This window comes from Ochotona princeps, chromosome 3 (genome assembly GCF_030435755.1).
Source record: "Ochotona princeps isolate mOchPri1 chromosome 3, mOchPri1.hap1, whole genome shotgun sequence".
Classification (NCBI taxonomy): Eukaryota; Metazoa; Chordata; class Mammalia; order Lagomorpha; family Ochotonidae; genus Ochotona; species Ochotona princeps.
The window spans coordinates 24,916,448-24,929,040 of record NC_080834.1 but is presented as its reverse complement, the minus strand read 5'-3'; the positions used below and the strand labels follow the sequence as shown (position 1 = coordinate 24,929,040).

General features: G+C 46.3%; 2 protein-coding genes across 6 annotated transcripts in view; one reads left to right on the top strand and one right to left on the bottom strand.

The window, feature by feature from the left end:
* The window catches only part of DIP2A (disco interacting protein 2 homolog A), an 85,043-nt gene that overhangs the window by 13,463 nt on the left and 58,987 nt on the right, over positions 1–12,593 (top strand). For all 5 annotated transcript variants that reach the window (XR_009245143.1, XM_058661521.1, XM_058661519.1 and 2 more), the window contains exon 2: positions 11,585–11,656. Coding sequence is in view for 4 of the 5 variants with exons in the window: in XM_058661521.1 (XP_058517504.1) it covers positions 11,585–11,656 (72 nt within the window). In the remaining variant the exon portion in view is untranslated. The remainder of the gene's footprint in view (positions 1–11,584; positions 11,657–12,593) is intronic.
* LOC101532572 (polyadenylate-binding protein-interacting protein 1) lies at positions 1,910–3,360 on the bottom strand. Its single transcript, XM_012930439.3, is given in 3 exon segments — positions 1,910–2,802; positions 2,805–3,163; positions 3,165–3,360. Coding segments are annotated over 3 exon segments (1,074 nt in total). The 5' UTR covers positions 3,245–3,360; the 3' UTR covers positions 1,910–2,167.

The window sequence follows — 12,593 nt, the reverse complement described above, 5'->3', positions numbered from 1 at the left end:
GTTACAGAAAACTCTGAAAGTTAGTTCACAGTAAGTAAAAGGTCTAACATTCCCCACCAGCAAATACAGGCAGTAATGCTTGCTAACAATTTTGAAATCGGGAAAAGAGTGGCAGACATCTAAGATGTATTACGATTCCATTCCTCATTCAGTATCAAGGGTCGCTGAGGCCAAGCAGTGTTAGTATAAGCAACACTTTTCCTTAATTGTGCAAAATATTCCCGAGGGGAGTAGGAGTCAGGTGCTCTGAGCACCATTGTCACCTTGGCCCTGTGCCTGTGTAACCAAATAGCTTTAAGAGGAGGAGCAGAATCAGCACTGACCCTAAGACTGACAAATAGCCACCATACTCTTACAGAAACCTGAGGGGGAAGCCAAACCTGGCAGGCACAATCCAGAAACCTGACAGGAACCCCAAGTCAATTAACTGGAGTGGCCCACGGAAGGATGCAGGAGGGATGGAGACATGCAGAGCCTCCGGAGCCCATGTCCGGAGCCGTGGTAACCCAGCAAGCCTGCCCACGGCCAGGGAGTGCTAGCTGTCACTCAGCTGCACTCCATCGCGTTGGGACCAGCATATAGGATGCCGGTGTGGCAGGGACCAGCTTACTCACTATGCCACAGTGCAGGCCCCAATTATGGTCTTTCTATAATCACTTCTTTTTTTTTTTCTTTTTTTTTAATTTCAAAGTCTAATTTTAATTCAGACTGAACAAGCAAGCAGAAAAGTGAGAAAGCTAACTATATTAGCAGACACAGATGTACCAAAGGTAAAACAGTGGGTTATTAACAGAACTATTTACATGCATATTTACAAGCAATCCTTTTTTACAGAAGTTGCCTTTAGTTGGAAAAAGATTTGACAGTCAGTTAAAATATTAAATAGAGTTGAGGTGGTACCACATTCTAGTAAAGTGTATTAGAAAAGTGATCTTCAGCGTGTCTGAAAGTGAAAATTTGAATGATCAATATCTAGTAAAATTCTCTAGTACAAAAGTTAATGCAACCCATGCTACAAAGTGCAAGTGAGAAAACCATATCGATAAAGTGGAACAATGTTCCTGGCCTTAGGGTAAGGAGTGAACATAGGTAGAGAAACAGCAATCCTGGAATTGCAATTAACCCTCGGCAGAGTGTTGGTTGCTGAGCTAGGAGGTCTCTAAGCTTTTTATTTAGTATTTTTATATTTATTATTTATTTTTAAATGACAGTTTGAAAGCCCTTGGTTATCCAACAGCATGTACAGATGTAAATCAGTTGTCAAGGATGTATTCCAAGACTTAATGAAGATTTGCATAGTTGTAATCCACACTGGAAACTCAATTACTGATACACTAAACGTCAGACTTACTATCAATCACTGATACACTAAACGTCAGACTTACTATCAATCACTGACACACTAAACGTCAGACTTACTATCAATCACTGACACACTAAACGTCAGACTTACTATCAATCACTGACACACTAAACGTCAGACTTACTATCAATCACTGACACACTAAACGTCAGACTTACTATCAATCACTGACACACTAAACGTCAGACTTACTATCAATCACTGACACACTAAACGTCAGACTTACTATCAATCACTGACACACTAAACGTCAGACTTACTATCACTGACACACTAAACGTCAGACTTACTATCAATCACTGACACACTAAACGTCAGACTTACTATCAATCACTGATACACTAAACGTCAGACTTACTATCAATCACTGATACACTAAATGTCAGACTTACTAGCTGTAATACTTGTATCTTGAGGAAAAAAAGAAAAAAGAAGGTTGCTAGGTTGCTACATTTTTGCGATTATATGTATTTCCAAGGCTAAGATTCTTTTCTCAAGAAACTAGGTTTAAGGTGTCTAATCAGCTAGCAAAATTTACTTTCAACGTTTATTTCAAAATCGATTTTATTGCAGCCAAAACAGAATTAACTGTACATAATAATCTATTTTATATATATACACATTTTAAGTTATAGGGAATAAAGTTTATTTTGGCAGATAAGTGTTAAACAAAATTAAAGTTGCATACATTAGTAACGTAACTCAAGATCCTTAATTTGATATAACAAATTTTCTTGCTGTCCTGCATTCTGCTAAATCACCATACCTAAACTGTTTTATAAAACTGATACACTGAAATTTACTTTATTGCTTTCGCTTACACTCTGATTTCAAACGAAACTTTTCATAAGCTTCTTCTATCTCTGGGTCCATCTCATCATCAATATCACCCAAGTATGGATCACCAGCCCCGGATAAATCTGTTCCATTTTCTTCATAATCTGGGAAAAAATCTTCTCGTTCAAGTAATTCTTGATATTTCTCTTGGTAATCTGGATCAGCTGCGGTGAAAGGAACACCATCGGATGTATAAAATGTTGGTTCGTTCATGAAGTAGTTAGGATCATTCTCAGGTGTTGCTTCTCTGTAGGCTGAAATTGCATGGACTCTACCCCAGCTACTTGACCAGAGCTCCACCAGCTTCGGGAGCTTTACGTCTCTGCTGCAGTTAGCATCAAGGACAACATTTTCAATTCTCTGAATAATTTCTTCCATATCAGTCTTGGCTTTTTCCTTCCAGGCATCTTCCAAAACGGATCCTGTCAACTTCAGTAATTTCACTGCACAGATTAAGTTGTCATCCATAGGATTAGAAAAAAGCGCATTCAGCAACCCTCGAAGACCAACTGGAAGAATATCTGCTCTCATAGCCTGTCCATTTGTTCCCTTGATCTCCAGGTTAAGGAAGCGCTCTCCGAGGAAGAGGACAAATGCATGAACCGTTTCCGAGTCACTTCATCCCCTTTCGCAGCTTGATCTTTCACTTCATACTCAGTCCGACACCTTTGAAGTAGCAATTGACGAAAGTTGCCACTCTGTGGGCTAATTGTCAGATGATGGGACAAGTAATTACACAGGCGAGCTCCCATGTAAGAGAAGTTTGGGATAGACGTAGCCTGTTGATAGATGAGTTCGACAAGTTCTTGCAAAGCATCATCTGTTGTAACCCAACCGTTCAGGGTCTCTGCAAACTGTTCAATTTCAGTTTCAAAACTGCCAGGCTGTTCTGTGAGATGATTCAAAAAGTCCTGAACATACTCTGATAGAGTGGGATATTCCTCACACCCATCTTCATAGGAGTCCTGATGGGTAGAATTCAGGGGCATTCGCAGACAGCTTGGACATTAACACGGGCGCTACAACCACCTGGGGTTTAGCCATTGCTGACTCCGAGTTCTGCTGTGGGATTTTCTCCTGTGAAGTAGGTGGAGCTCTCAGGGGTCTTGCTTGTTCCCTTGCGGGCCCGACCTACTTGATGGTGATTCTCCAGAGAGAAGTGCGAGCTATAATCACTTCTTGAGGTTTTGGACATAGCTGATTGCAGCTCTGTGTGCCCTGTTTACTGCTCACCGATTCCCAGACATTGTGTTTTGCTGGTGCATTGTGATGGAGGTGATGCTTGCTTCCTCGGTGGAGGGGTGACTTCCTTGAGCTAGGGTACGTGGTCCCTTTAAGCACAGGTGGAGAAAGTGATTTGCAGCTTGCTCTAGTCTTGGAAGGGCCACCCCAGGGTGCGGTGGTTCCTCACAGGACTCCGGCCTCCAGAACTCTGCTCCACTGCATGCCCTTGGCTGAGCTGCCCAGGGATGCCAACTCGAGCCCTTCACCGCACTGCTGGTTTGATAAACTTTTCTCAGTGCAGCTTATTCCCAGTGGGAGAGTTCCTCTGAGCCCCCGAATTCAGCTATTGCCACAAGTGGAATTCCATTTTGTGTGTGTTGAGTTTAAGGAATGTATTTTCCATGTTTTACTGAAAACACCAAGATCAAAGAAAGTGTTGATATTTAGAAAGTCTGTTTGCAGTTGTATGTAGTGACATGGTTTCTGTGCAGGCATCATTGGTGAGTGTGAAAACTTGCTGTGTGTTTTCCAGGATGGCCGTGGCATTTTGCCTGCCCACCAGCAGTGTGTAGAGTGGTGGCCCATGGACCTGGTCTGCACACAGTACGCTCCGTGCTTTTCGCTTTGCTTTGTTAAAACAGTCATTCTAAGAGATGTGCTGTGAATTCTCAGCATGGTTCAAATAGGACACCGGTGAGAGCAAAGCTCACCGTGGGAAACCTTCCAACGTGGGCACCGTGACTCCTGCTGCTGGCCTGCGATGGCTTAGGTGTGAGGAGGGTGCAGGAGCCCTAAGAGTAATCTGTCCCTGCATTAGAAACAACTTAGAGAAATGGACAGATTCCTTGAACACCAAGTGCTAAAATGCATCCACGATGAAGCAGGTAGCCTGACTAGTCTCATTAAAGAAAATTAACTTGTACTTTAAAAACCTTCTAGGAAAAAAAATCTACAAGCCCATAGGGTTTCACTGACACATTTTACCACTTAAAAACAAAATAACAGCAATTTTATGTAATCTCTCCCATGTATATTTAAGCCTTCTACTTTGAAATAATTTTAGATTCCTGAGAGGTTGCAAAAATGGCACACATAATTCATCACTTTCCCTGTAGTCACATCTGAGGTCATCGTGGTGTATTTTGAAGTTGCCTTGCCTCTAGTCACATCTGAGGTCGCCATGGTGTATTTTGAAGTTGCCTTGCCTCTAGTCACATCTGAGGTCGCCATGGTGTATTTTGAAACTGCCTTCCACCTGACTGATGCTGAGGATGTGTGCCGAGTGTCCTGTGATGTCTGAAGTCAAGTGCACGAAGTATGACGTGGGATGTGTCACGATCTACCAAGGCCTGACCAGCAAGAAGGCCATTGCTGGTGGTTTGCCGTGCGTCCCTCCTGGAGCTTTCCACACATACACGCGTGTACACGTGTTTTTCCCTTCACCACGTGCACGTGGCTTTCTGTCCTGTACTTAACGCTGTAGACAGGCATCCGAGTGATTGACAGTGTTGTGTGGCCAGAATGCATGGCCGCATGTTTACTGTCTTCTGATGGGCAGTCGGGCTGTTTCCTGTTCTGTGGTAGTCTGCGATGTTCCCTAGAGGGTACACTCAGTATCCTGAGAGATGGTTGAGTGCTTGGTGAGCAAGTTTTTATAGACTGTGATGGTATGCTAGGTTTTGGCTTCTGGAACCTAAGTGAGATTGTTCTGTGGCAGTGGGGTCACCCGGGGCCGTGTGCCACACCTCGACCTGGGAGCTTGGAAAAGCCCCCGAGCGTCCTGAGGAATGCGGGTATTTTCTCCCTGTCTCGAGGGGCCTTGGTTCCCAGCCAGAGCAGCCGTGGCCGAGGCTCCTGCAGGTGAGGGCTGGGGGCCGACCAGCCTCGCACTGGGAGCTTCTGATGCTAGTCTCATCATGTCAGAGAGAGGGCTGAATCCAGGGCCAACAAAACTGAGTGGACTTCCTTCTTCACTGAGTGCTGTGTGTTAGGATTCCACCTGTGCTGTTCATGCAGCTGGAGGCATCACCAATGTTCAGGTTGTTGTCTGTAGAGTTCCAAGTGTAAGGGCATGTCAGAGTCCCTGCCTGTTGCTGGCTCAGCTTGAGATGTTCAGCTTTGCAGTGGTAGAGAAGTGAGCCCCATTTGGGGGAAACGTCCCTGGTGGGCAGTCTGCGGTGGGAGTTCTCTTGTTGCACCTGCCGGTAGGGCAGATGCTTGTTCTGGGCACTGAAAGTTAGCTAGGTGCAGCCAAGATGTGTGGCAGTCATCGTGTGCACTTCCACCTGGGGTGATTTTGTCTCGGGGCGGTTGAATTGGGAGGTAACATCCCTGTAAATTGGGGGCCTGTGGAGCCGTTGACATGCAGTTTTGTTGCAGGGTGCGAGCAAGATCACACCAGACATGTCTAAGGCTTATTAAGGAGTCTTTATTAACCAAGCTTGGTGATAATAGAGCACAATAGCAAATCACAAGTCCATACAGTAATCCACCCAATCATAATCCAACCAATCATAATCCCAAAAGAAACAAATGGTCATTATCCTTAAATCCATCTGTTAAGCTGAAGACCTATTTCCCAGCTTCCCCAGCAATATAAGTTATCCTAAGAGACATGCAACAAAGAACCTGGACACACTCACAAAGAACCTGGACACACTCACAAAGAACCTGGACACTCTTACAAAGCTGCAGACATTCACCTTTGCCTGGCTTCTCTGCCCACATTCCACTACTGCTAGGCCTCACCTCTCCTGGAGCTCCTGATAGCACACAAAGCAGAAACAACATTGTAATAACCATTGCCTCATTTAAGCAGTACACACGGACCATGCTCAGGGGATTACCTGTCCTGGGTCAGCCAAGAGTCGAGGTGCTAGCGTAATGGAAGCACCTGGCCAGAAAGAGAGTGAGAGCCCCTGCTTCCTGGGCCTTTTTAAAGGGGCTTGTGAGGGGAGTGGTTACACGACAATGCAATACTGTCCCCTCTCAGTTGATAGGTGAGTCACAGGTGGGCAGGAGCGAATACCTAAGTGTTGTGGGCTAAAGAGTTGATTAGTGCTGGTTGGGATGGCAGGAACAGGAACTGGGCTGGTAGCTAAAAACACCTAGACTAACTGGACTTCCAATATTCTGGCTCATTTAGGATGTGAGGGAAGTGGTTGAGGATGGAATTAACATTCCATTGCTGTTAGGACCCACCTTCAGGACAGAGGTTGGGGGACACAGCCAAATTTCATTTGCCCACTGTCAATGGGTGTTGGCTATTACTGGCTGCACCCCATAACAGTTTCAGTTAAAATAAGACAACTTTGGAGATACTGTGAGCATCAGAAAACACACTTCCTTTCTCAGTGCTCTATGAATTCCTTCACCATCTTAACATCTACCTGAAACGGGAACTGAAGGGTTCATGTTTTTAGGAAATGAATCCTTATCTTTCAACTCTTCTAGAAAATTGACCACTCTAATCCCCACCCCACCCCCACTGCACAGAGAGAGAACATGGGATTAACTTTACATCCTGCTGGTTCACTCCCCAGCTGTTGCAACAGCAAGGGCCAGGCCGGGCTAAGGCCGGGAGCCGGGAGCTCCACCCATGCCTTGCTGATGGGTGGCAGCGTGGGTGCCAGGGGCCCAGACAGTTACCAGGGGGCTGAGTCAGGAATCAGAACTGGAACCGCAGTTGCTCCTCTGATCTTAGATGCAGCCATGCCAAGCAGCCACTCAACCCTTGATGCCACTTAACATATTTTCATGTATTTGACAAGAAATCATTTTTAAAATTGATAATACTTTAAAGAAAATGTGTGTTTTGGAACAGTTTTTGCTGTACAGAAGGTTTAGCTGCAGATTGGGGCGTCCACCGCATATCAAAGTGCCATTTCAAGTCCCAGCCACTGTATTTCCAATCCAGCTCCCTGCTAATGAGCCCAGGAAGCAGTGAGAATGGCTCAGGTTATTGGGGTCCTGTCACCCATCTGGGAGACCCCCACGTGGGGTTTCTGACCCTTGGGTTCAGCCTGGCCCAGCCCTGGCCATCTTTGTCCATTTGGAGAATGAACCAATGGATGGATGACCTCTGTTTAGATCTCTGTCATGCTACCTTCCAAATAAATGATAAATAAATAATCCTTTAAAAAATGTGTGTCTTCACGGGCCTGCTACCACGTACCTGTGGTGAGCGACTCCCAGACTTGCCGGAGCCTCAGCGGCTACCCTTTTTAGGATGAGTCCCAGGGGTCTGTGTAGCGAGTCTGGGCCTCCCCTAATGCTCGCCATGTGGCTGGAGCTGTGGGGAGGAGTCAGGAGGGGCGGGACTGGGGCCTAAAGAGTTGAACCTCCAGCAGGCAGCCACCTTGCTGCCTGCCGGGGGGCCTTGGGATGGCCACACCTCAAGCCTGGGACACATGGGCCTGCTACCACGTACCTGTGGTGAGCGGCCCCCGGGCGGCCAGTGCACCATTTGGTGCCAGGCTCCGCCTGCTGGCCGCCCGGCCGGGGAGTTGTTAAATTTTGGTTCTTTGATATGCTGCTTGGGTAGTTCGATCCTGAACCCACAGTGCTTTGGGGACGTGAACAAGTCCTAAAGATTCTCAATGGCAGTAGATCTTCCTCTGAAGAACCTGTAATCACTTTATAATGCAGATTACCGAACACCAATTCATTCAAGAGCCAAAATCTGGACTTGTCCAGCAGGATGTCTCCATTGCCTAACAGGATGAGGGATCAGCAGAGGGATCACAGTAGGCAGGATCATGACATTGACTGGCATTCGAAAACCATACCCGGGGGTAGAAGGTGTCGGGAATGTGTGGACCAAACCCTGTGGGAACTCTGACCCCACTGGATGGCTTAGGAGGGCCATTGGAGACAAAGCAGGAGACGCAACAGACTATGGGATGTGCTAAGCTGACCCAGACCAACCACTGGTATGCTTAATACTGGCTGGGAACTGGCCTGGTTGGGAAACTAGGGGGAGGCCCTGGCTGGGTGGAGTTTCCCAATAAGGGGTGCAGGAGCTGGAAGGGGGCTGAGTTCTGGCTGGGTCACAGTTGTAGTCTCCCTTGGCATAAGTGTGGACTGGGACAAGCCGCACCGTGCCAGGTTAAACCTCAGCACAGTTTGGTGCTCCAGAGGACCAGGGTGGATGCGGGACGGACCTGGCTAGGTTTCAGCCCCAACTGAGCCATATATGAGCTATATGTGGGTATGGACGAGCCGTGGCTGGGCTGAAACTTCCAACAGCAGGAACCAGAATGGGTTGAAGACGAGTTAAGAAAGGCCGCTGCTCGTACTGGGGCAAGAGATGGAATGAGTGGTGCTGGCCCATGGACCTGCTGGTATGCATGAAACATGACTCCAGGAGGGGTCTGATGGAGGAACCTGAACAGTTCCTCTGACAGGACACTGGCCCTACAAATAAGCGCAGGAAGCATGGAGGTAAACAACCCAGAAGAGGCTATGGAAAGTGTCCCACTGGCATACATCTGGCTCGGGTTGAGGGCGGACCTAGCTGAGTCAGTTCGCGTCATCCACTGGCAAGTCCGAGCGCTGGAGCTGTGTGGGGGTCTGGCCAGGTTCGGTTGTGATAAAACAGTACACAACACAAAATGCCAAGGTGAGGCTGCCTGTGCCTGTTAGGAACGCAGCACCCAACCAGCACACTTCCCACTGGTTTAGGTGAGGTTCGAGTGTGTGATGGGCAGAGCCGGGATGGACTGCAATACTCATTGGTTCCAGTGGAGGTCGGTGCTGAGAATAGAACCAACCCAGCGGTTGCAACCACCAGCTGATCGGGGTGATGGACTGAGGCGGGCACTGTGTTTGCTAATACATATAGGAACCTGATCTGGAAACACCTCAAAGTTTCTTTGGGGATCCCTTCAATCAAAATGGAGGAATCAGAACATTAACCAAGAAAAGATAGAAGATGGAGTAGATCAACCAACCACCTCAGCTATATGTTGACAGCGAAATACTGGACAAAGGGAGACTCTCTGATGGACTATGTCAATCAGTGGACTCTGCACCAGCCTCATTGTAGCCGGATTGTTGCTGATGGTATGTTGGAGCTTCTAACTGAGCGGGATGATACTCTGCTGGCTCTGCCTTCAGACCAGAGAGGGTCTCCCTAAGAAGGTGTTGAACTTGCCTGGACAATAGGACGCTGGACTATATGTTTGTTATATGCTTGCAATGAGCGAATCCCAAATGAACTTGAGCTGTGGTTATGCAACAAGGTGGAGGAATCCACCATGGGGGGAGGGTTTTGGGAGGGGTGGGGAGAATCCCAGTACCTATGAAACTGTGTCACATAATACAATGTAATTAATGAATAAATTAATTTTAAAAAATGTGTGTCTTACAATCCACAATAGCAAAGACATGGAAACAATCTAGATATGCATCCAAAGAAGAGTGGTTAAAGAAACTGTGGTACATCCACTCCAGGGAATATTACTCAGCTGTTAAGAAGAATGAAATTATGCTATTTACAATTAGGTGGTCCCAACTAGAGACCATTATGCTCAGTGAAATAGGTCAATCACAAAAGAACAAATACCATATGTTCTCTCTTATATAAGGAAACCAGCATGGAAAGAGTAACTTCAGTAATCCGACCCATACTGATTTGTTTTGTTTTGGCTGCATCCCATGTGTTGTGATGTTTTTTATTTCAGTTTTATTTATTCCAAATACTTTTTTTTCCTCTTGTTGAATTCATTGCTGGCTCATGGATTATATGGTGGCATCATTTTTCCCAAGAGATTTTTGTATCTCCTTTTTGTCACCCATGTGTTGGTTACTCAGTGGCGTGTTTTTTCATGGAGCTGTAATTTATTGTTGTTGTTGTTGAGGCTGTTTTTCTAACTCATATTAGTGGTTGACCTTATTTCATGGTTTCTCAATTATGGAAATGTATAGTGATGGAGTACTGGGGTCTACCATATCCAGATGTGGGCATATAATGCAACATGCATCCCTGATTCCAGACAAAAGATGGATTCCCAATGAAACTGTTGGACATGTGTAGACAATGGGATGCTGGACTGTCTGACTTTGTACCAGCAGTGTTGGAGTACATGTAAATAAGAGACTGATGGAATTATAATTCTTTATGAAGGATTATACCACTGTAGTAAAATGGGGAAAATCTGTCAGGAGGTAAGAGTTTGGGGGGACATCCCAGTCTATATGAAATCGTAACACATAATTCAAAAATTCAAAATAAAAAATATATATATCAAAAAACCCCTCTGTGCTTTAAAGCTATGTACCTTGAAATCTTGTAAGGGAGCTGGTGTAGTCTGGTGGTGTGTGGAGTGTAGCCTGTGTGCCTGCGGGGGGGAATGGGCTGGCCGGGGTTCTCCCTCCTTGGGGCATTGGGATCAGAGCAGTGAACTGTACTTGTGTTGAGGGTGAAGAAAACAGGAAGCTATGATTCTAGTGTGATGCCATCGAGATCAAGTGCAGATGGCTGGGCCCAAGCTTCACGTGTTCTTCACACACACTCACAGGACATGGCAGGTTGCAGAGTGTGTGTGTGTGTGTGTGTGTGTGTGTGTGTGTGTGTGAATGTGGTGGACATGAATTCCTGGGAGGCTTGGCAGGGAGAGGCCTGGCTGCCTGAGCGGTGTCAGAGCTGAGTCTGCAGGCACTGCATGGCCAAGGGCCTTGGATTGGATTTTATGGTATCCCAACTGGGAGGGGGTGGACTGGGAGCAGCGGCCCATCTGCCTGCAGGCCTGACTTCCTCTGACTTTAGGCTGCTCTGCATGTAGCATGTTGATGCCCACCCAGAATCTTCCATTCAAGGTGCTGGACACTCGGTAGTATCTCTTATGCAAGAATCCCACAGCCCAGCATCTGTTCTGGAGGAACGCTTGGTTGGGCACTCAGGGGGCAGCCCTCACTGTCAGATGCTCTGTGTGTCTGTGTGGTGTGGGACAGGCAGCCTTACACCTGATGGACAGGCTGGTAGTGGAGCTTACTGAGTTGTGTATTAGAACATCATGAATCTGCCATTAGCACTTCCACTTCCAGTCATGGGGCTGGTGCCCTGCTGGCTGGCATTCCAGTCTGCGGGCCATGTGTTACTAACTAATAATTTAAAAACTTGGAATTTGAAACAAATGTAATTTGTTGTTGTTGTTGTAGGTGACATCACTCAGAAAGGATATGAAAAGAAAAGGGCAAAATTGCTTGCCCGTTACATGCCACTTGTTGCAGGTAAGTTGGTGCTCGGCTTCCTTGATGCCAACCTGAGAACTGATTTGGGAGGCTAGCATTGGTTACGAACATTGGTTCACATTTAAACATTGGTGTCTGTTGGATGTTTTAGTCAGTACTGGTGTTTGATAATAAAATCTGCAGGTGTAGATCATAACTGTACATGGAACTTGGTTCCAGACTCATTACCTGGAAGAGCTTGTTTTATGTTTGAGCTGTGGGGTAGCTGGGACTAGAACAAGGGCTATCAGAAGGCAGTGCCTCCTACACCACACTGAAGAGTGAACGGAGCCCACTCCTCATTTCAGCACTTTCTTGTGAAACAAGCTAATTATGAAATTTATGCCAAGAGAGATGGGTGAGGAGGTCAAACTATGTTCAAAATAGAGGAGTTGGAGGGATTTCCCCGAACTTGATGCAAAGAAAAGTCCCTGGGGAGCTCTCATTGTTGGACTGGGGAATGGAGGGCTGTGTAGAGCTCGGCCAGTGGGGTAAGAGAGCAACCAAACTCAGAGGCACACACACGGGCTTGGCATGTGCAGGGCAGAGGTGCACAGGTGAGCTCGGTGTGTGCAGAGAGAAGTGTAGACTTGCACACGCAGGGCAGACATACATGTGGGCTCAGTGTGTGCATAGGGAGGTATGTACACGTGAGGATATGCACACTAAGACGTGCACACATGAGTGAACTTCACCATACCTACATCAGAAGTAGCATCATGGCATGGTACAGATGAGTTCATTTTCCTTTTTTTACTGTGTGCTTATCTGTTGATTCTCTCATATATAAACATTGCTATTATTTTTTTGAACATTTTATTATTATTGCTGTCATTTTATGATACAGTTCCATATTCCCTTATCCCCTCCCCAGTTCCCTCCCCCCCCCACCTAGTTCCTCTATATCATTACTAACATATAGTTCTTCATACACAGT